The sequence below is a fragment of the Branchiostoma lanceolatum genome, chromosome 7 (assembly GCF_035083965.1).
Source record: "Branchiostoma lanceolatum isolate klBraLanc5 chromosome 7, klBraLanc5.hap2, whole genome shotgun sequence".
Classification (NCBI taxonomy): Eukaryota; Metazoa; Chordata; class Leptocardii; order Amphioxiformes; family Branchiostomatidae; genus Branchiostoma; species Branchiostoma lanceolatum.
In genome coordinates this window covers 620908-642790 of record NC_089728.1, presented here as the reverse complement: position 1 = coordinate 642790, position 21883 = coordinate 620908, and the positions used below count along the sequence as shown (strand labels likewise).

The 21883-nt window shown below is 46.2% G+C and overlaps 1 protein-coding gene across 1 annotated transcript in view; it reads left to right on the top strand.

Moving 5' to 3' along the window:
• Positions 1 to 21883, top strand: part of LOC136438294 (uncharacterized) — a 130734-nt gene that overhangs the window by 46341 nt on the left and 62510 nt on the right. The window contains exons 61-89 of the mRNA XM_066433057.1: positions 759 to 944; positions 3862 to 3972; positions 4183 to 4329; positions 4588 to 4710; positions 4935 to 5111; positions 5656 to 5916; positions 6528 to 6683; positions 7076 to 7222; positions 7840 to 8031; positions 8608 to 8757; positions 9113 to 9240; positions 9728 to 9875; positions 10272 to 10469; positions 10931 to 11126; positions 11682 to 11887; positions 12240 to 12326; positions 12636 to 12788; positions 13270 to 13473; positions 13769 to 13936; positions 14287 to 14569; positions 15147 to 15392; positions 15868 to 16010; positions 16414 to 16603; positions 16893 to 17074; positions 17600 to 17824; positions 18617 to 18760; positions 19435 to 19578; positions 19980 to 20243; positions 20656 to 20820. Coding sequence (XP_066289154.1) covers positions 759 to 944; positions 3862 to 3972; positions 4183 to 4329; positions 4588 to 4710; positions 4935 to 5111; positions 5656 to 5916; positions 6528 to 6683; positions 7076 to 7222; positions 7840 to 8031; positions 8608 to 8757; positions 9113 to 9240; positions 9728 to 9875; positions 10272 to 10469; positions 10931 to 11126; positions 11682 to 11887; positions 12240 to 12326; positions 12636 to 12788; positions 13270 to 13473; positions 13769 to 13936; positions 14287 to 14569; positions 15147 to 15392; positions 15868 to 16010; positions 16414 to 16603; positions 16893 to 17074; positions 17600 to 17824; positions 18617 to 18760; positions 19435 to 19578; positions 19980 to 20243; positions 20656 to 20820 — 5124 coding nt within the window. The remainder of the gene's footprint in view (positions 1 to 758; positions 945 to 3861; positions 3973 to 4182; positions 4330 to 4587; positions 4711 to 4934; positions 5112 to 5655; positions 5917 to 6527; positions 6684 to 7075; positions 7223 to 7839; positions 8032 to 8607; positions 8758 to 9112; positions 9241 to 9727; positions 9876 to 10271; positions 10470 to 10930; positions 11127 to 11681; positions 11888 to 12239; positions 12327 to 12635; positions 12789 to 13269; positions 13474 to 13768; positions 13937 to 14286; positions 14570 to 15146; positions 15393 to 15867; positions 16011 to 16413; positions 16604 to 16892; positions 17075 to 17599; positions 17825 to 18616; positions 18761 to 19434; positions 19579 to 19979; positions 20244 to 20655; positions 20821 to 21883) is intronic.

Here is a 21883-nt window from a genome sequence, read left to right as displayed (position 1 = left end):
AGAGGTCAAGCTGTGTTGGGATGTCCCTATGTCCGGCAGGAAATGGTCAGTGAGTCAAGCTCAGGAGTTAAGTTCTGAGAAAGTACAAGGAATATGGGAAGATGATGATAGCAGGATGTGACTCAGAGAATGGGCAATCCAGTATTGTCAAGGGAGGTACGTCTCCAGGATGTTAGGGAATATAAGTTGAAGAAGAGCAAAAGGAAGTCACTTGTCCAGACTCCCAACACAGTGACAGGATCAGTGGTCAGAGATTTTAAATTTTACCTTCAAGTTTGTTCCAACACAAAAAATTAGAGCTGACTTTTCAACTGCCCTGAGTCTACTGCAGTCTTCCTCAGATGTTCATACCGCCCACCCTTTATGTTGAGTGATGGTTGATGGCTCTGATGTAGATGGTCTCCTTGATCCCTCTTACAAAGGAGTCCTGTGCAATATCCAGTACTTTGATGTTGTCCACTGCTAGACTACAGACTTAACTACAATACTGGCAATAGACTTGACTCACGCCCTTGTATATAATATTGCCTGCATTATGTATCTAATGGTCAGTAGGACAATAGTACAAAATTAAGTAAAGGAAAGGACTGCATTTATAAGCTATTATTTCTGTGGTCTATGACATACAGAACTTAATAGAAATGTACAACATAAAATGTAAAGTAGCATACAAGTATAACTATCCAATGATAGTACAAAATTAAGTGAGAGACAATTTCTTAAAAACTCTATCCTTCCTGTTGCTTTGCTTTCTCCAGGCGGATTTTACTGTCCGGAGACAGGGATGACCCTGGTGACCCAGCAGTGCTGGGGAGGGTACTACTGCCCAGGAGGGGACGCCGTCCCCAACCCCCCTTCCACCATCTGCCCCTGGGGGGTGCACTGTCCCAACGGCAGTCAGACCTACCTGTCCTGCCCTGGCGGCACCTTCGCAAACTACTCAGGTGAGAGAAACTCCTGTCAGGTGTGTTTGCATGTTTGAAAACTACTCTGGTCTTTTTGATGCTAAAGAAAGCTGTGTTGACACATATCACACTTTTGTTTTAATGAAATCCATTGGTGCCAGAAGGCTTATCACTTTATTGATAATACAACATGTTATTTATGAAAAAAACAGGGCAGATTCCCATTGAAATGTGCTTTATTAATATGTGGAAACTACCTTTAGACTATAGGAAATATATAGTGGGTATCAGAATAAAAGTGAAAAATATTGTACATTCACTCCTAACATCGACAGTCATAATAACCCTTACCCTCCCGACCTCTATAGGAGCTGCTGACTGTGACCCTTGTCCTGCTGGGTACTACTGCCTGCCTGTCCAGCATACATATTAACCCTTACCCTCCCACCCCCCAGGAGCTGCTGACTGTGACCCTTGTCCTGCCGGGTACTACTGCCTGCCTGTCCAGCATCCATATTAACCCTTACCCTCCCGACCTCTATAGGAGCTGCTGACTGTGACCCTTGTCCTGCCGGGTACTACTGTCTGCCTGTCCAGCATACATATTAACCCTTACCCTCCCGACCTCTATAGGAGCTGCTGACTGTGACCCTTGTCCTGCCGGGTACTACTGCCTGCCTGTCCAGCATACATATTAACCCTTACCCTCCCGACCTCTGTAGGAGCTGCTGACTGTGACCCTTGTCCTGCCGGGTACTACTGCCTGCCTGTCCAAAATACATATTAACCCTTACCCTCCCGCCCCCCAGGAGCTGCTGACTGTGACCCTTGTCCTGCCGGGTACTACTGCCTGCCTGTCCAGCATACATATTAACCCTTACCCTCCCACCTCTATAGGAGCTGCTGACTGTGACCCTTGTCCTGCCGGGTACTACTGCCTGCCTGTCCAGCATACATATTAACCCTTACCCTCCCGCCCCCCAGGAGCTGCTGACTGTGACCCTTGTCCTGCCGGGTACTACTGCCTGCCTGTCCAGCATACATATTAACCCTTACCCTCCCGCCCCCCAGGAGCTGCTGACTGTGACCCAGGGGTTCATCTAAATCAGGAAAGAGGGGCGCTGCACCCTCTTGTTTCAGCCCAGCACCCCCTTGTCGAATTCAGATTTTAGCTTAATATCCAGCATACAGCCTTCACTCAGCAATCAATTCATCCATAGATACATAAAATTTGCTCCCTCACATGTGTGTGCTCCCTCTTGTTTAATTTTTCTAGAAAAACCCCTGGTGACCCCTGTCCTGCCAGGTACTACTGCCTGCCTGTCCAGCACACATATTAACCCTTACCCTCCCGACCTCTGTAGGAGCTGCTGAGTGTGACCCTTGTCCTGCCAGGTACTACTGCCTGCCTGTCCAGCACACATATTAACCCTTACCCTCCCGACCTCTGTAGGAGCTGCTGAGTGTGACCCTTGTCCTGCCAGGTACTACTGCCTGCCTGTCCAGCACACATATTAACCCTTACCCTCCCGACCTCTGTAGGAGCTGCTGAGTGTGACCCTTGTCCTGCCAGGTACTACTGCCTGCCTGTCCAGCACACATATTAACCCTTACCCTCCCGACCTCTGTAGGAGCTGCTGAGTGTGACCCTTGTCCTGCCAGGTACTACTGCCTGCCTGTCCAGCACACATATTAACCCTTACCCTCCCGCCCCCCAGGAGCTGCTGACTGTGACCCTTGTCCTGCTGGGTACTACTGCCTGCCTGTCCAGCATACATATTAACCCTTACCCTCCCGACATCTATAGGAGCTGCTGACTGTGACCCTTGTCCTGCCAGGTACTACTGCCTGCCTGTCCAGCATCCATATTAACCCTTACCCTCCCGACATCTATAGGAGCTGCTGACTGTGACCCTTGTCCTGCCAGGTACTACTGCCTGCCTGTCCAGCATACATGTTAACCCTTACCCTCCCGACCTCTATAGGAGCTGCTGACTGTGACCCTTGTCCTGCCGGGTACTACTGCCTGCCTGTCCAGCATACATATTAACCCTTACCCTCCCGTCCCCCAGGAGCTGCTGACTGTGACCCTTGTCCTGCCGGGTACTACTGCCTGCCTGTCCAGCATACATATTAACCCTTACCCTCCCGACCTCTATAGGAGCTGCTGACTGTGACCCTTGTCCTGCCGGGTACTACTGCCTGCCTGTCCAGCATACATATTAACCCTTACCCTCCCACCTCTATAGGAGCTGCTGACTGTGACCCTTGTCCTGCCGGGTACTACTGCCTGCCTGTCCAGCATCCATATTAACCCTTACCCTCCCGACCTCTATAGGAGCTGCTGACTGTGACCCTTGTCCTGCCGGGTACTACTGCCTGCCTGTCCAGCATACATATTAACCCTTACCCTCCCACCTCTATAGGAGCTGCTGACTGTGACCCTTGTCCTGCCGGGTACTACTGCCTGCCCGTCCAGCATACATATTAACCCGTACCCTCCCAACGTCTATAGGAGCTGCTGACTGTGACCCTTGTCCTGCCGGGTACTACTGCCTGCCTGTCCAGCATCCATATTAACCCTTACCCTCCCGACCTCTATAGGAGCTGCTGACTGTGACCCTTGTCCTGCCGGGTACTACTGCCTGCCTGTCCAGCATACATATTAACCCTTACCCTCCCACCTCTATAGGAGCTGCTGACTGTGACCCTTGTCCTGCCGGGTACTACTGCCTGCCCGTCCAGCATACATATTAACCCGTACCCTCCCAACGTCTATAGGAGCTGCTGACTGTGACCCCTGTCCTGCCGGGTACTACTGCCTGCCTGTCCAGCATACATATTAACCCTTACCCTCCCACCTCTATAGGAGCTGCTGACTGTGACCCTTGTCCTGCCGGGTACTACTGCCTGCCCGTCCAGCATACATATTAACCCTTACCCTCCCGTCCCCCAGGAGCTGCTGACTGTGACCCCTGTCCTGCCGGGTACTACTGCCTGCCTGTCCAACCCGAGAACGCCACCATGGCCGCCACATCCTGTCCACAGGGATACTTCTGCCCTCAAGGTCAGGGAGAGAAAATTACGAATTTTATCAAGAATGATTCATGATCAATATCATGAAATTCAGGTTAAGCATGATATTTCTTGTCGTCAATACCAGACTGGTAAAGGTTCAAGAAATAAACCTTAGATTCATTTGTAAATTGTCCTGTGAAATGTTCTCTGACCTTGAAGTGAACCAAGAGGTCATTGTTTGCTGCCCCCCTCCCCACAGGGACTGGATTGGACTGGCAGTCTTGCCCGTCTGGAACCTACAGCGACCAGAGAGGACTGTGGGATACCAGCCAGTGCACAGCTTGTGACGGAGGAACGTACTGCGACGACCTTCACCTGACACGACCTGCCGGGAACTGCTCAGCTGGTACGTCAATGTCAAATAGAGGACAACTAAAATATGACACCAGATTTGATATATAATAATTAGTTTATGTAGAGAGGTATTTATACCCATTGACCATACATGTACAGCCTGGATAAGATACAGACTGCAAAACAGAATTACACCAATGCAAGGGTGCAATGTACAATTTGAACAATTCATGTCTGTATAAATATATATCATGTAGAAAGTTTATGCCCATATTTTCTCCTTTTTCATGTCTGTTCCCCTCCCCCTTAGGTTACTACTGCAGGTCTGGAGTGAACCGCCGTGACCCCAGCACCCCAAACAGCTGCAGCCAGGTTTGGAACTCCACCAGCAACTCCACAGACTGTCTGTGCCCCGACCAGACATACCACACAGGTAAGATATGGGAACTTCTACTGGCATAAATGTTTACCAACAGTTCTGTACATCAGACTTTTGTGCTGGAGACGGATTCTTACTCGAAGCCTGTAGCATTTTTGGAAATTTGCCAACCTTTTAACAATATGGAAGAGTTGGAATTTTACCTCATTTAATGCCTTAAGCCCATGTCGGTCATGAATATGCAATAAAGGTCATTGTCATTATTCTGTCCCCTACAGGAGACGGAGGTCAGTGCCCCCTGGGTCACTACTGTCCGGAGGGCACGGCCGCCCCCCTCCCCTGCGAGGCGGGGACCTACAGCAGTGTGCTGGGGCTGGAGGAGTGTAAGGTCTGTCCTGAGGGCTTCTACTGTCTGCACAACAGCACAAGCTTCCTGGACACACCCTGCCCCGCGGGTAAGGACACTTCTCAATAGTAGTAGTTACTGTAGTAGTATAGTGTAGTAGTGTAGGTTAGAAAGTTAAGGACTAGAGGAGTGTAAGGTCTGTCCTGAGGGCTCCTACTGCCTGGACAACAGCACAACCTTCCTGGACACACCCTGCCCCGTGGGTAAGGACACTTCTCAATGGTAGTAGTTAGTAGTAGTGTAGGTTAGAAAGTTAAGAGACATTCTCGATAGTAGTACAGACAAAGCTGGATTCAGCAACAACTAAAGCGACTGAAGAAAATGGTTGCTGAAGACAAGTGGTTGCTCAGGACAGGGTTGGGTAACTAAATAGTATATAAAACTGGATGAAAGGTTAATACTCAAAGATTTAGATTTAGAATTTAGAAAGTTGTCCATTAATTTTACTTCTTGCTGAAATTGAATAACAGCACTCACTTCTTGGGACGTCTTGCAGGCAAGACTCATACAGATTATTTAGATTTCCTTCCCTGCCAAGGAAAGGGGAATGCATTATTATTTAACCTATATGATTGATGCACCTTTTTCCCCAGGTTACTACTGCCCTAATGGCACGACGGAGCCGTACGAGTTCCCCTGTCCGCCCGGCTCCTACAACCCCGCCAACTACAGCAGCACCAACTCCTCCTGCCTGGCCTGCTCCGCCGGGATGTACTGTGACGTGGAGGGGATGGAGGCACCCAGGGGGAACTGCAGCGACGGGTACTACTGCACCGCAGGGAGTCACACGCCCACCCCCCACCCCACGTCAGCCATCGGGGGGCGGTGTAGGGAGGGCTACTACTGTCCTGCAGGTAAGGTTTGGTTAGGTTTAGAGGTTTAAGATCATATTGTTTAGAGTTGGAAGCACCCCGGGGGAACTGCAGCGACGGGTACTACTGCACCGCGGGGAGCCACACGCCCACTCCCCACCCCACGTCAGCCATCGGGGGGCGGTGCAGGGAGGGGTACTACTGTCCTGCAGGTAAGGTTTTGTCATGTTTAGAGGTTTAAGATCATAATGTTTAAACCTGGAAGTACCCGGGGGAGAACTGTAGTGAAGAGTACTACTGTGCAGGGGGAAGCCACACTAAAACCCCCACCCCACATCAGCCATCGGGGGACGGTGTAGGGAGGGCTACTATTGTCCTGCAGGTAACGTTTGGTTGAAGATGTTTCTGAATGCAAAATATTCTGTTGGTTCAGGTTGGTCAAATTTAAAAGATCAGGCTTAAGCATCGGCTATGTCTTCAGGGATTTTGTGATCAACATATGAGGACAAAGGTTTTGACTTCAAGTCAGGAACATGAAAATTTATCAGGACGGCAACTGGTGTTTATGTGTAGCTGAAAGTACTAAAAACTCGGTAGAGTTGCCTATAAATCAGTAACTGTTACTGACCACTTTCTCTCTTGTGTGTGTCCAGGTGCTGACCATGAGCTGGAGTGTCCGGGCGGTCAGTTCTGTGATGTGGCCGGACTGTCGGAGCCGACGGGACCGTGCGCGGCGGGGTTCTACTGCCAGCTGAAGTCCACCACAGCCACGCCGCTGGACGGCACCATGGGTGACGAGTGTCCAGCTGGTAAAGACTCATCAGCAATGATGTTCACATCAAACTGCAAAATTAGAAAAATTAAGGATGATCTTGTTTCTTTATTGGTAGAAACCCTTTTTTGTCTGCAAATGATGGAAATAACACTATGAAGTCACACTGTAGTTTCATACATATTCTATAAGTGCTCTTGTTCAAAGCACTCTGATTGAAGATAAACTATAAATGCCATTGAACAAAGAGATTATGATGATTTGTGTTTCACAGAGGATTTGTCTTAATGTACTTACATTTCTTCGTCAAATCACATCAGCCAAATGTAAGGTAGAACGATAAGCTACTTTACAGATACTCTCCTAAAATTGTGCAGAAGGTACTGGCTAGTGTTTACCATATAAAGAATATCCCTGTCACTTGTCCAGGTTACTACTGTGAGGAGGGCTCGACCTACCCGACCTCCTGCTCCCCCGGGACTTACAGCTCCAGTAAGAGGAACACCAACGTTACCGACTGTCGGCAGTGCAGCTATGGGGAGTACTGTGGGGACTACAACATGACAACCACCTCAGGTAAGGACTCAGTCTGTACTCACAGGTTATAGTTAAACATGGTAACACCAACGTTACCGACTGTCGGCAGTGCAGCTTTGGGGAGTTCAGTGGAGACTACAACATGACGACCACCTCAGGTAAGGCCACACCAATTTAATTTCTTGGTGAACGGATTTTTATTTTCCCAAAAAAAAAATTTTTGAAAAAAAAAATTCATGAAAACAGAAGGCTGTTTTAAAAAACAAAAATCTGATAACCAAGAAATCAAATTGGTGTGGCCTAAGGACTATGTACTGGTCAAATATGCAAAGTTGAATTCTACAATTTGTAGCTAACATACAGGTTATCAAGATAGTGCATTCCTATGCAGAGGAAAATAATTCCCTATGAGTAACATTAAAAAGACTGTGCTACTATTTCTTCAGGAAAGATGAAAAAACAATGCACCTGCAGAAAAATGACATGGAATGAAATTTGCCCTAAAAGTTAAAGAAAAAAGACTGAAGTTTTCACCAAAAGCATGACATGAAGACACCTTTTCCTTTTGATGTAGATAATCAATATGTAAGTCCACTAATTCCGTTGATTGAGAAAGAGATATGTCATACTAATGCCATTTCTTCATCTTACCCCAGGCAACTGTAGTGCCGGCTTCTACTGCCCGCGAGGCGAGGACGTCCCCAACAGGCTGCAATGCCCCGTGGGATACTTCTGCCCCGAGGGCTCCCATCAGCCAATCATCTGCCCCAGCGGATGGTACCAGGATCAGCTGGGCCAATCACAGTGCACCATCTGCCCCAGCGGGTACTACTGCGACAACAGCTATGGTGAGAAAATGGATCTTCATCACAATTCATTTATGAATATCAGCTTTGTTATAGTTACAATGCAATGTAACTGGACAAGGATAACAGGACTAATGTGTAATATCCTTTTATTTATTGAAAAGATACATACATTGTGAGCACATGCTGAAGGAAAGACAACTGTTTCAGTGTTTTTTTTGTTGACTCGCTGTCCTTAAGCAATAACAGCAGTCTATTCCAGGTGACATCTGGTAGTAATCAGATGTAACATCATTAACTGCTCTTAAAGGCATAAATGGAAACTGTCTAAGTTGACAAGTTAATGAGTTTGTATCTAAGTGGTATGAATAAAGTTTATGCATGTGTAACAGTGGGGATCAACCTCCACTAACTGACCAGTCTAACTGGTCCGGACCTTTTAGCCTAGTGGTTAGCGTGTTGAATTCCCAAGCCGTGCGGATTGGGATCGGCGTGAGTTCGAATCCCGGGATTAGCGTTCTCGCCCCTTTGGGTTTTTACACATGTCCAGGAGGTGTGACTGAGTTGATGCTGTATCTGTTATACGGAGCAGTCTAACCCTCCCCCCCCTCTCCCCAGGTGTGGTAGTGGTGAACGACACCGTGGAGTGTCCGGCAGGGTTCTTCTGTCCGGCCGGCACGCAGCGTGACAACCAGTGGCCGTGTCCGCGGGGAACCTACGGGAACTCCACCGGATTCAGCTCATCCGCAGACTGTAGCCCTTGCACAGGTATGGTACTTTGTAAATTTCCATAGAAATTCAAGTTGTCAAGCCTGAAAGTTGCCTTTGCCACCATTTCAATTTCAAAATTGCATTGGATTTTGCATGTTATGCGGAAAACGTTGCAAGGAACGCTTCCTTTTGAAGTGTAAGAAGGATATTGTCCTTAAGAAAGTTTGAAACAGAATCTAAGAAGTATTTGGTATATCAGACTCTGTTCTTTTGATTTTTCATTGTTACAAAATCTAGAAAATAAAGACAAAGAAAATTTTCAAGATGCTATGGTCAAAACTAAAGCTCAAGTCTGCGCGAACAGTTTGAACATGAGATCGTATCCCCTAACCAGTTGCCTTTGCTGCTCCAGGTGGTTTCTACTGTGGTGATGTCGGCCTTACCTCCCCATCTGGCCCCTGTGCTGCTGGGTACTACTGCAAACAGTACGCGGAAACTCGCACTCCGAACCAGACAACTGACGCTAACATCTGTCCTCAGGTAGGTAGATTATCCTGGAAAACCGTATTTGTCTCAGAATAAATCACTTATGAATGAATGTGCAAACAATATGTCACTTCACAAATTAAGAGAATGATGCAGCTCCGATCATTTGAATATCACTAAAGAAGAATGGCAGAATGGCATCAAAAACATGAACCACAGAGACTGTTGGTGATGACAATGGTTTTGATATAGAACTGTTTTTGTGGTACTTTCTGCATTGAAATGCAATACTGTGGATTGAAGCCATCCTGGTTATAGAAAACAAATTTTAAAGAATTGGTGAAGATCTGAAGTCCAGTTGCAATCTGCTCTTCTTTGTTAGTGATATGTAAATGTCACCAACCTGATGACTTAGCTGCTATGATTTCCATAATGTCATTGAAAATACCGCAGAATGCCGTTCAAAACAGCTCTTAGACTATAAGCATCTATCTTCAGTCCAGTTGTAATGCTTCATTCCTTGCCAACCCCCTCTGTGCAGGGTTCGTACTGTGAGGAGGGCACAGCTGAGCCAGTGGACTGTCCTGCCGGCACATTCGGCGGTACAGAGGGGCTGATGAACGTGAGCTCCTGCACACCCTGCCTTGCTGGGTATTACTGCGAAACTCCGGGGCTCACTGCTGTAGAAGGTGAGTCCATTTTTGTTAATAAATCAATTTATTTACTAAAATTTACTATCTGATAGATTTATTTACTACAGTTTACTAGTCATGGTCTACTTTCTACTAGACTAAGTATTACTCATTTGTATGTGGTACAGTAAGAAATGGAAAGCAATTGGTAAAATTTTACATTTTATGTAGCCTAATATGCATAATTATCAGATTCCAAATATCAAAAGAAGTTACTAACAATATATTAAATGTACATTCTTGTTACCCACACCAATAGCATTCAAAGTCTGGCATTTATCAAAACTGGTAATAATTTCCATCACCCTTAAAATTTTAAATGTTTAGGTTCTACACAATGCTTTCTTTTTCATGTAAAATGTAATAATCTATTGTATATTGTCCTCCCTCTAGGCCCGTGCTCTCCCGGGTACTACTGTGAGGAGGGAGCGTCCACCCGGACCGACATCATCTGCCCTGCAGGTCGCTACTGTCCCCAGGGGTCGGCCACGCCCACCCGCTGTCCTCAGGCGACCTTTAGCCCCTACACAGGCCTGAATAGCTCCTCCCAGTGCTCGCCCTGTACGGAGGGGAGCTACTGTGGCACAGAAGGTGAGATATTTCACTCCTTAACCATTAACAAGAACCATAACCTGACCCAGACCCTGAACAGTTTCTCACAGTGCACACCCTGTAATGATGGGATATACTGTGGCATAAAAGGTGAGAGTTTTAACTCCCTAAACCACAACCTTAACCCTGACCCTAAACAGTTCTTCTTAGTGCATACCATTACTTAAAGCTTGGGGTAGCTGCTGTAGCATGAAAGGTGGGAAAGGCTTTTTTTAGGCCTTTTTCTTTTATTGTTTGCATTCAGCTTGAAGAACTAACTTGAGTTTCTAGTCTGTAAAACAACATTCAGTGCTTCTTCAAGTTGTTGATGTGAAAATTTCACTGTCTTCAAGTCATGTACAGTTTTATGAGTCCTGTGTGACTCTGATGAAGAGAGTTCCTATCTGCTAAGTGTATTATGTAGCGTAGCTTAATGTCCAACATGTGTGTACACTCTGCAGGTCTGACGGAGCCCACCGGGCCCTGCGAGCCGGGCTACTACTGCCCCGGGGGCCAGAACAGCTCGCGGCCCGAGGACCTGGCCTGCTGGGTGGGCCACTACTGCCCGCTTAACTCCTCCCAACCCCTGCCCTGTGACAACGGCACGCACACCAACCACACGCACGCTGAGGAGTGCTACACATGCCCACAGGGATGGTAAGGATGGGAAAATAACTCTCAACATGTCGTAAAAGGCAAAAAAAGGAAACAAAAACATATTGAAGCATAAACAAGGAAACAAGAGCACGATTTATTATAAATTCGTAATAATCATCTTCTGACTACGAGTGCTGACATTGTTTTAGGTTTTAAACTGGTTTAGTTTCTGTAAACTGCTGGAAAGCTGATCTGAAGTGCCAAACAGCTCTGTCTTCCAGTCCAAAAGGAGAGTTTAAAGAGCTCCATGTTGTTTATGGTACGTCAATCAAGGTATGCAAAGCTTTGAAGGGCAGAATGAGCATTGTGGAAAATATTTATTTTGTCCTTCATAAACTCTGGCATGCAGTCTTTTTTCAAACCACCAAATCCCTCTTTGTGTTTATATGATGACAAGTAATCCAGACTACAAGTACATGTACATTCTGTAAGCCAAGGTGTAATCTACCTTTTACATTCTCCAAAAACATAATCCAGTTGCTTGAGCAACTGCTATTTGGCGTATCGTATTAACTGAATGTGTAACCTTCATCGATGTTCTGTCTGTTTCCTCAGGTACTGCCTGAATGGGAACATGGTGTCTCCCTGCCCGGCGGGGTACTACTGTCCGGAGGGCACCGCCTTCGACTGGCGGGCGTGTCCGCGCGGCACGTACAGCAACGAGACGGGCCTGTCTGCGGAGCTGCAGTGTCGGACCTGCGAGGGCGGACACTACTGCAGCAGTCTGCACGCCACGGAGGTCACCGACATGTGTGATGAAGGTGTGTGCATGTACTACACTCGAAAGATCATCTGCTGTTCACCTGACAACAAAAGGACTTAAACCCATTATCGTCTACACTTGCATTATGATGAATTTCGTCTTAAAAAATTTGTATACCGTCAAGAACTACAAAACATGGAAACTGTGTAATTTTGGATACATTTTTACAAGATGAAATGTTGATAGTGATGCTTTTAGTAGATTCTATACACACATCATCAAGTATAGCAAGAAATTTGCAGAATCTGCATTTGATGACAGATTTGTGATATACAAATTCAATCAGACGTTATCTGTCATATTTTTTTGCTTTGATATGGTATTGTCCTGACAGAAGTTCCATTTTCCAGGCTACTACTGTGAGTACGGTGTGGACAGACCCAGGCCTGATGGGGACTTCAACGCCACTCTTATCAACGGCACGTGTCAGCTGCCAGGTAAGAGTCCGTCTTGAGATAGTTGTAGTGTCAATTCTTTCAAGTACCATCACTAGTAGATAGTTGATGTTGATAAAAATAAGTAAATTGACTAGACTTAGTAGAAAGTAGAAATGCTACAGAGCATACTTTCACATGCAAGACTTTTAGAGATGTTTTTTTCAATATTTGCATTTAGTCCATTGTTTATAAATATGTTGCTGTGCATCTTGCAAAAATTCTAAAGGTTATGTACATATGCAGAGTACATGTTCTATGCCATTCTTTGTGATGATTACCTGGTGATGCAGTACTGATTGTTTCTGCTAGGTGGCATGACAGGAGTGGGCGGCATCTGTCCCGTGGGTCACTACTGTCCACGAGGAACAACCCACCCAAAACCGTGCGGATCCGGTTCCCATAGCAACGCGACAGGACTGGCTACCTGCATCGACTGTCCAGCAGGACACTACTGTCTGCAGGGTACGTCATGTCAAGTGGTTTCCTTCTTGTGTTAATTTTTACCTTTGCCAGAAGATTATGTTTTCAGTTCTGCTATATATATATGGTGGAGTGGCTGTGGATGTACATGTATGTGGATGATGTATAATTTAAGAAGCTGTTGATAGATGTTCATGATATTTACTAGGTTGTTAGTTGTTGGGAAGACAAAGTGTGAGAATGGCCATCCTGGCGACTTTGTACAGTACCGCAGTAGAAGTTGTTTGTATGTGAACAGCATAACTCAAGAAGCTGTGGATGGATCCTTATGGCATTTGGTAGAAGTGTTGGTTGCAGGAAAACAAACTTAAGGTCAAGTTCCAAAGGCATTGTATTAAGTTCAATTTCCAAAAGGATAGACCAAAGAGGTTTCCTCCCCTACATATCAATTTTTGATGTTACATCTGAATGAGTAATTGTGATATTTGCGATGTAAAACCTAATGTCCCTGATATTTCCCCAGGTTCAGACCAGTACGAGGACAAGCCCTGCCCTCCCGGCCACTTCTGTCCCACGGGGACGGCCACAGCGACAGAGAACCCGTGCCCCGCTGGCTCCTACTACAACCTGACCCTGGCGCGGTCCCAGGACGACTGCCTCCCCTGCCCCGGGGGGGAGTACTGCGCCACCCCAGGGCTGGACTATCCCACTGGCCTCTGTCAAGAGGGTGGGTTCATTTCAAGATTTTGTGATATTCACATTGCTTTGTAATTAGACCTTGTTATGAAGACCTTGTTAAATCATTACAGCCAGTAGGTACCCATCTGAGTAATGAGGCTGTTGTAACGTGCTTGGAGCACTTTCTTAAACACGGGACCCTCATTTTATGTCCCTTCCAAAAGACGGTGCAACTCCAACAAGGCTACCTTTCCCTGGATTCAAACCCTCAGGTCTCCCTTTGAAAACAATTAATTCATATTTACCTTTGTGAGGAACAACTAACTCCCTGACTTCCATTGCAGGCTGGTACTGTTCTGGTAACTCCACATCAGCCACCCCCACTCTGAACGGAGGCGAGTGCCAGCCAGGGTACTACTGTCCCGAGGGCTCGTCATCTCCACAGCTCTGCAGCCCCGGCATGTACTGTCAAACAACAGGGCTCCCTCTACCGACAGGGAACTGTACTGCAGGTAAGCACTGTCAAACACCAGGGTGACCTCTATCCACTGGGAAGTGTACTGCAGGTAAGTACTGTCAGACAACAGGACTCCCTCTATCCACCAGAAACTGCACTGCAGGTAAGAGTACTGTCAAACAACAGGGTCCCCTACCAACTGTACTGCAGGTGTATATTCTTGGTCAAGGATTGGAATACAGTATCCAGTTCGGCAACTCTGAAGAGCTCAGTTCTGCTCACCCTTCTAGTATTGGAGAATGATGGCATATAGTTTTCTCCAGTAAAGAAGTACTAGAAAAAGACCAATATAAACAATTCTCAATTTCTGAATATGTCCTAATCGTTCATACCTGTGTCTTACAGGTTACTATTGTACCCTGGGAGCCCAGTTCCCCAACCCTGTGGACAACTCCACCGGTGACCTCTGTCCTGAAGGTCACTACTGTCCGACCGGCAGTGACGCTCCCCTCCCCTGCCCCACCGGAACCTTCCTCCACTCCCAGCAGAACGACGAGGAGGCGGACTGTCTGGCCTGTCCCCTGGGGGAGCACTGCCCGGGGGTGGGGAGGCCGCTGTCCGCAGGAGACTGCGACCCAGGCTACTACTGCCCCGGGGGTCAGAACGTCTCACAGCCTGCTGACTACGGGTGGGTGCAGGTTTAGTGGAATGTCTTTGACTAAAGAAATGTGTCTCTGTCTAATGGTTGCCAACTGCTCCATGTTTAGAATTTATGTTGCGAAACACAGTCTAATACTGACAGATATGTTGTAGATGCGAAAAGGTCTTTTAATGCTCTGGAACACGTTTTTCTGTGTTGATTTGATCACTATCATATCTATCTCCTTATTGTATGTTCCTTAACAGCAAAAAGGAAAAGCATGACACACAAGTCCTTAAGTGTGGCTAATGTAGCAGTGTTAGGTACCAGGGGTTCATCTAAATCAGGAAAGAGGGGCACTGCGCCCTCTTGTTTCAGCCCAGCGCCCCCTTGCTGAATTAAGATTTTAGCTTAATATCCAGCATGCAGCCTTCACTCAGCGATAAATACATAGAATTCGCTCCCTTGCCTGTGTGTGCTCCCTCTTATTCAATTTTTGTAGAAAAAACCCTGGGTACTTTGACCACCTAGAATGTTATTAACCAAGAGTTTTATCCTGTTTTTGTTAACTGTTTAGAATATTTTTACCTGGAAATATGCTGATTGAAAACCGTTTTCCCTCTAGCTGTCCTATTGGCCACTACTGTGAGTCAGGAGCGCACACCCCCGTCAGGTGTGAGAATGGAACATTCCAAGACGAGGAACTTCAGAGCTCCTGCAAGTCGTGCCCATCAGGCTACTTCTGCGACAACACCGTCACCTATGTGGTCTTGGACAATACCACCACCATCTGTCCCATGGGGTACTACTGTCCGGAGGGCACCAGATATGCAAATGAGTTCCCCTGTCCAATCGGAACCTTTAACAACAGGTAACAACAGTGGTTATACATGTACATCCACAGTACGAGGTTATTCATTCACAACCAGCAGACATTTGGGTGACCGTCTGTCACCTTCCTCAGGGCAATACTGACTGGTTCTATTTGGCACTGCAGCTAGGTGTTGCTGCTAACAATGCGGTCCCAAATGTAAAGTATTGTCATATATACAAGGCTGATATTGTCCACCAAAGTGTCTGCTGTGAATAGAAAATCCTAGTTATCAAGCAATTTTCCAACATAATTATTCACGAACGAACCCCATCATTTTAAGTTAACAAACAGGATATCATGCAAATGTACATTTATTTTTCTTAGTGTTCAAAGTATTGGGTATCATCTTTGACGAACTGTAAAAGTTGTATTTTTTCAAACATAATCGATAATGTACCCACTTTTAACATTGACGTCATTAGTATCAGTCGCAGCAGCCTATTCAAAGTGCATTTGTTATTTTCCCCCACAGAACCGGTTTGAGGCGGTCCAGCCAGTGCAGCCGGTGCTTGGACGGTCACTACTGCCCCATGGTTGGGCTGGTCAGTCCGTATGACCAGTGTGACGCCGGCTACTTCTGCCAGGAGGGTGCCGAAACCTCCACACCAAACCAAGGTAGGGTGCTGATTGGCACAAATATGGCAGTATTTGTCTCCAAGACACAGTAGAATACAGTTCATATAGTTATCAAAAAGAAATATTGTATTACTATTCATTTAAATGCATGCAATAAAAACGGCACATAGAAAGGATTGAAAAACAGGAGATGTATCAAAAAGGCCATGTAGGGGAAATTTACACTTTCAATTTTTTTAAAGTGTTACAGCGCTTTTGAATGAAGAAAACAAATCTTAATAAAAGACCTCAGAAACAAACAGTTCAGATCACTGTTATCATAAACTGAAAATCCTCTTGGTCCTATAGTGATCAGGAATCAAAACTTTTGAAGTATGTGAATCATCACTTTGTACTTTATGTTAGGGGACATCATAACATTATGTTCAACATTATTTTGCAGGTTCTGATGCAGACATCTGTCCGGAGGGTTACTTCTGTCCACAGGGAACAGCCAACCCCTCGGCCTGCCCCAAGGGAACGTACAGTAACGCCACAGGGCTGCAGGAGGAAGGGGACTGTACATTATGCCCTGCAGGGGAGTACTGCGGGGAGGTGGCCATGACGAACACTAGTGGACTGTGTGATGCTGGGTAAGGGCTGTAAAACTGACAGAGGGAAACAAAGAAGATACAGTGGAGGAAATGGGGAGCATACATATAGGGATTAATTACAGACTGGGAAGAACCATTATATTGAAGAAAAAAAGAAAAACAAGCTAGAAATATGCGAAATAAATGGAGAAACTGATTAAAAGCAGCAAGATGATGGAAAGAAAATGGGTTCTTGTTCAATGATTTAGTCTCTTCCGATTTTGACTTTATTAGTTTCTTTAAGATTTTCTGTTTGAAGAGTTTAAACCATAATTTTTTTCCAACCCAGGCACTACTGTGAGCTGGGGTCATCCCATGCCAGGAACATTTCCTGCCCCTCGGGCCACTACTGTCCCCAGGGGTCAGGCAGCCCCACCCCCTGCCCCAGGGGGACCTACAGCACCGCACCCAACAACGAAAACATCTCCCAGTGTGACGCGTGTGACCCCGGGACGTTCTGCAACCAAACTGGTGAGAAACAATTTTAACCACTCCAGTTATCTACCCTTCATACTGTCCCCTAGCTGACTTATAAAAGATTCAAATGTGGTATCGAAATGTCACCTCAAAAATATTATATCAACTCCTTTGAACTGGATGCTCCTCGGTCAGTACATGAATTGTAGCTCCAGGCTAGTCATTGTTGATTTCCGGCACATCACTAGTACAGTCTGGAGGATCTGGGTTGTTTAGAAACAGAATTGCTCACATTGATAACCATGCCATACCACTGGCATAAACAGGTAATTGGTATTCCACAATTTGCAAGAATAACGGTAATAATATACCTTGAAATGTTTGCTGACTGTGGTTCTATTTCTGCACATTTCGCAGTGCCTTACTTCTGGGAAATCATGACTGTGAATATGTGTTTCTGTGCTACGGTATTGTTTACTGTAAACTTAAAACATAGCCAAAACCTACTTTCCTGCAGCAGAAACTTGTGATGAAATTTAAATTTTTTTATTAATTTTTGCTACATTATCTTCCCTCCAGGCCTGTCCAGCCCCTCTGGCGAATGTGACCCTGGGTTCTACTGCCCAGGGGGAGACGACGTCCCCACCCCTGGGGACACCCCCTGCCCCATCGGGCTGCACTGCCCCCGGGGGAGCCCGTCCCCCGTCCCCTGCGCCCCGGGGACGTTCACTAACCTGACGCAGACCTGGGAGTGCCTGACTTGTCCTGCTGGGTTCTATTGTGTGCCGGAGGAGGTCATAGAAGGTCAGACTGACGACGTCCGTCATCTCTAGTTATCAAATCTTATCATCATTCAGTATAACACTTACTGACACTGTAAGGCAGCTGAGACATGTATCACACTTTGTGTCATAAAGTGTGATACATGGGCATGATACGGGTGTTCCGGACCATGTGATAACTATCCAGATCACATAGGGTTCGGGAGTGTTATCACACAGGCTTCCATAGAATATTTCGAACGCATTTCGAGCGCGCCGGTTGCGTGGCCGTCGGAAATTCAAATACCGGATTCGGAGATAGGAATCAATGTTGCTACAGTTTCTTGTTCAAGGACACAAAACTCCCTCAACTTCTGGCGCATTCCGCATTGAAATGTGTGTTTTCTCGGATGGGTATGGCCAAGGTATGACATAAATAAAATACAACACGTTTTATTCCGCATCACCCTCGGCCCCAGCCCTCCCGCGGGTCGGATCGCCCGACGGCCTATATAAACAACATGTCACACTTTTGTCTAATTCGAAGCATTGCTGAAAATTACATGAATGTATTATAATGATAGAAGTGGCCACTATGTTTGATAACATTTAGTTTCATTTTACAACACGTTTTTGAATAGCATAGTTGGTAATATAGTTTGCAATCAACTTGATTTTGGGTAGATAAAACTGAAACATGCAACATCTTGTATCTTGTATCTATCTTGTATCTATATCCTGGCTGTTTCTAATGCACTTGAAATACTTTTACATTATACTTCAAACTCTGTTCTTACAAAATTGTATATCTACTTTCTCTTCCCCGCCATCCCAGGCAACTCTACCTCCGGCTACCGACTGTGTCCGCGGGGGTACTACTGTCCGGAGGGAACCGGTCTGGACTGGACGGACTGTCCGCCGGGCACCTACAGCAACCAGTTGGGACTGGTGGAGGAGGGGGAGTGCCTCGACTGTCCGGGTAGGGACACGCACATTCAGTATATACTACTAGCAGTTAGTTGTAATACATTCTGCTACTACTGTAAGGGAACCGGTCTGGACTGGACGGACTGTCCGCCGGGCACCTACAGCAACCAGCTCGGACTGGCAGAGGAGGGGGAGTGCCTCAACTGTCCGGGTAGGGAGACAGCGACTGCTTGATGAAATCTATACATACAGTCACTGCATTCTTTAACTATGCTTGTGTGGTAACATTCTTTAAACTTCATTTATTCATTTATTTTACCAGGGAAAATCACATCTAAACTACATGGACCTCCAAAACAATCAGAGATGAGAAAAAAAAATGATACAGTTACTGTTACAGTAGTACACAGAAAAGTGTCTTTCTCATTGTAGTCTTACCTTAACTTTAATGCGATCATTTGGATGTCTGGATAAGCAGACATGGACTGATTCATGCTGTAGATACCACAGCAGCATTCTTTAATGTACATGTACATGTAGGAGGTGTTTATGGGGTATTTGGAGGACAAGCAAATAAAATCAGTGACAAGAAAAAGAAATGTTACTAACAGTAGTTGTTTACCCAGGTGGTTATGCTGCTGCAGTGGTTGCAACCAGACAGCAGTGTCCATCTTATGAACATACAACTGTTCCCATTCTCCTAGCTAACCTCTCTTGTGTACCCAGGTGGATATTACTGCAGTGGCTGGCACCAGACCGCCCCCACAGCGGAGTGTGCCGCTGGCTACTTCTGCACTTCCCGAGTCGACAGGCCGACACCCATGCCTTACAGCAGCGCCAACTCCACCACTGACAACTGCACCTTCCTGGGTAGGTCTCACATTCCTTCATTCATTCATTCTGCTGTCATTCTTGTCAAGAGATGTGTATTATCCAAAATCCTTTTAGTTTCTGTACTTAACATATAACAGAGTTAAAACTTTGTACCAACACAAGTTGTAAGCGCATCAAATTCTTCATTGTCTTACTACATGTACATGTAGCCTTCCTCAAATTCAACTATCACATCATCTCAGTAATTGGTCAATACCTTTATGTTACTTTAAAAGTATGAAACAGTGGCAAAGCTGTATCCACAAAATGCAATCCAAATATAAATTCAATGACGTTTTTCTAAGCTGCTTATACATGTATAACATAATTTTATGTTGTGGTTAGTGACATGCTGTTTGGATATAAAGTAAGACAATGTTTCCCTTTGTTTCCCCAAGGTGAGCACACAGGTGTGGGCGGAATCTGCCCACCTGGCCACTACTGCCCCACCGGCACCCCCCTGCCCCTGGGGTGTGGGGCTGGGACGTACCAGGACCTGTACACGCAGGCGGACTGCAAACCCTGCCCCCAGGGGTACTACTGCGAGGCAAACTTCACCGCGTACGCAGACACCCCCTGTCCATCGGGGCACTACTGTCCTGAGAACACCACGTACGACAGGGAATGGCCCTGTCCTGCTGGCACCTTCAACAACCTCACTGGTCAGGATTTTACTGGTTTAACATTGCTGTTTCATTCGTTAGTTCTCTGATTTAAGAAAAATTATGCTAGATTTAAGATCAACATGAGAATAACATGAGTCTTAGAGAAAGGCTGTATTTTAGCACACACAGTTTAAGTGAGTAAATATGGTGAGGCACCAGTTTTACAAGTGTTTTCTAGAAGAGTCTGTGTATCTGGGAAAATAAATTGACATGACCAAAGTTTCTAGAACAAAGGATTGTTTCAGACCAAACAAAGCCTTCTGTTCTTGAAAAGAATTACATGCATATGCACAATCAAGTTACCTACATATCAATGAACAATATCTTCCACTCCACTGATCTGCATTCCCAGGGGTGGTCTCACCCTCCCCACCACATACTCTGTCTAACACTGTTCTCCCCACCCCAGGGATGCCGGATGACTCCGCCTGTGTGAGCTGCACCCCAGGGTCGTACTGCCAGGGCCTGGGGAACCCCCACCCCACAGACCTGTGTCACGAGGGATGGTACTGCAGCGGAGGGGCCGACGAACCTGAACCCTCCGACCCAGCTACAGGAGGCCAGTGTCAACCTGGTACGGAAGACGTTTTATTAAGATCCTAAGTTTGGTGGCACCAAATGCCACAGATGCCACAATTTTTCATTTTTCATTTTTAGTTGAAACAGTGATACTCCCTAAGCTACAAAAGAGCAGTGTCAACTGCATCGAAGTAGTAGTATCCAGTATCTGCTGGGGTCCCTGACACGGGTGGGAAGCAGTCGGCTAGTCTTCACACCGCGTTTTTCACGCTGGTTAGGCCGCACACCAGCACAGAGAATGTCTCAAACGGCTAGTCTTCACACAGTGTTTTTCACGCTGGTAAGGCCGCACACCAGCGCAGAGAATGTCCCGAAGGTAACAGAAGCTGGCTTCCACGTCCAGCACCACCTCATCCACTGTGACCCATCATAACCTCATCATTGAGCGAGAGATCGCCTGGATCCTTTCTTACACACTTTTTACCTACAGCATCCTAGTTACATCGCTATACCTGCTTGGAAATGTGATACACATATTCGCCATGAGAGTCGATGACAGCAAAGTTGTCTTTCTCAGCCAAAGATCGCCAAAGCCGTAACCACAGTGAACCTCCTCAAACCCTTAAGCATCCTCACCAACATGACCGTTCCAGTCTTCGATAGGAAAAAGGGTCTCTGAGACAATGGTGCTCTGCAACCGATCTTGGAAGCCCTCTTTTTCGGCATCTGAGAGTCCAATCTGAGGCGCGTAGATGGAGAGGAAAGTGATGACCGATTTGCCAGTGAGGAGTCTCAATGGGAGGTCACTCACAAATCCGTCGTCACTTCCCTCTCTATATCCAACATTCAAAGCCTCTGAGCCTGACTTCCACAGCATGTGGGGGGGGTGGGGGGTGGGGGGGGTAATTCATTATTAGAATCCAAAGTTTTGTGGTGGCAAGTTAAAATCAAATACAGTTGTCATCCATTGACGTTTTCTTAATTCAAATGTCAGTGATAGCCTGTTGAATTCTGTAAGCTGCTCCAGAGCTTCTGTGGTGCCAAATTTAAGTTAAGTACAGAGGTAGGTTTTTTTTAATTTGAATATTAGTGTGATATCCTGATTAACTCCATAACTT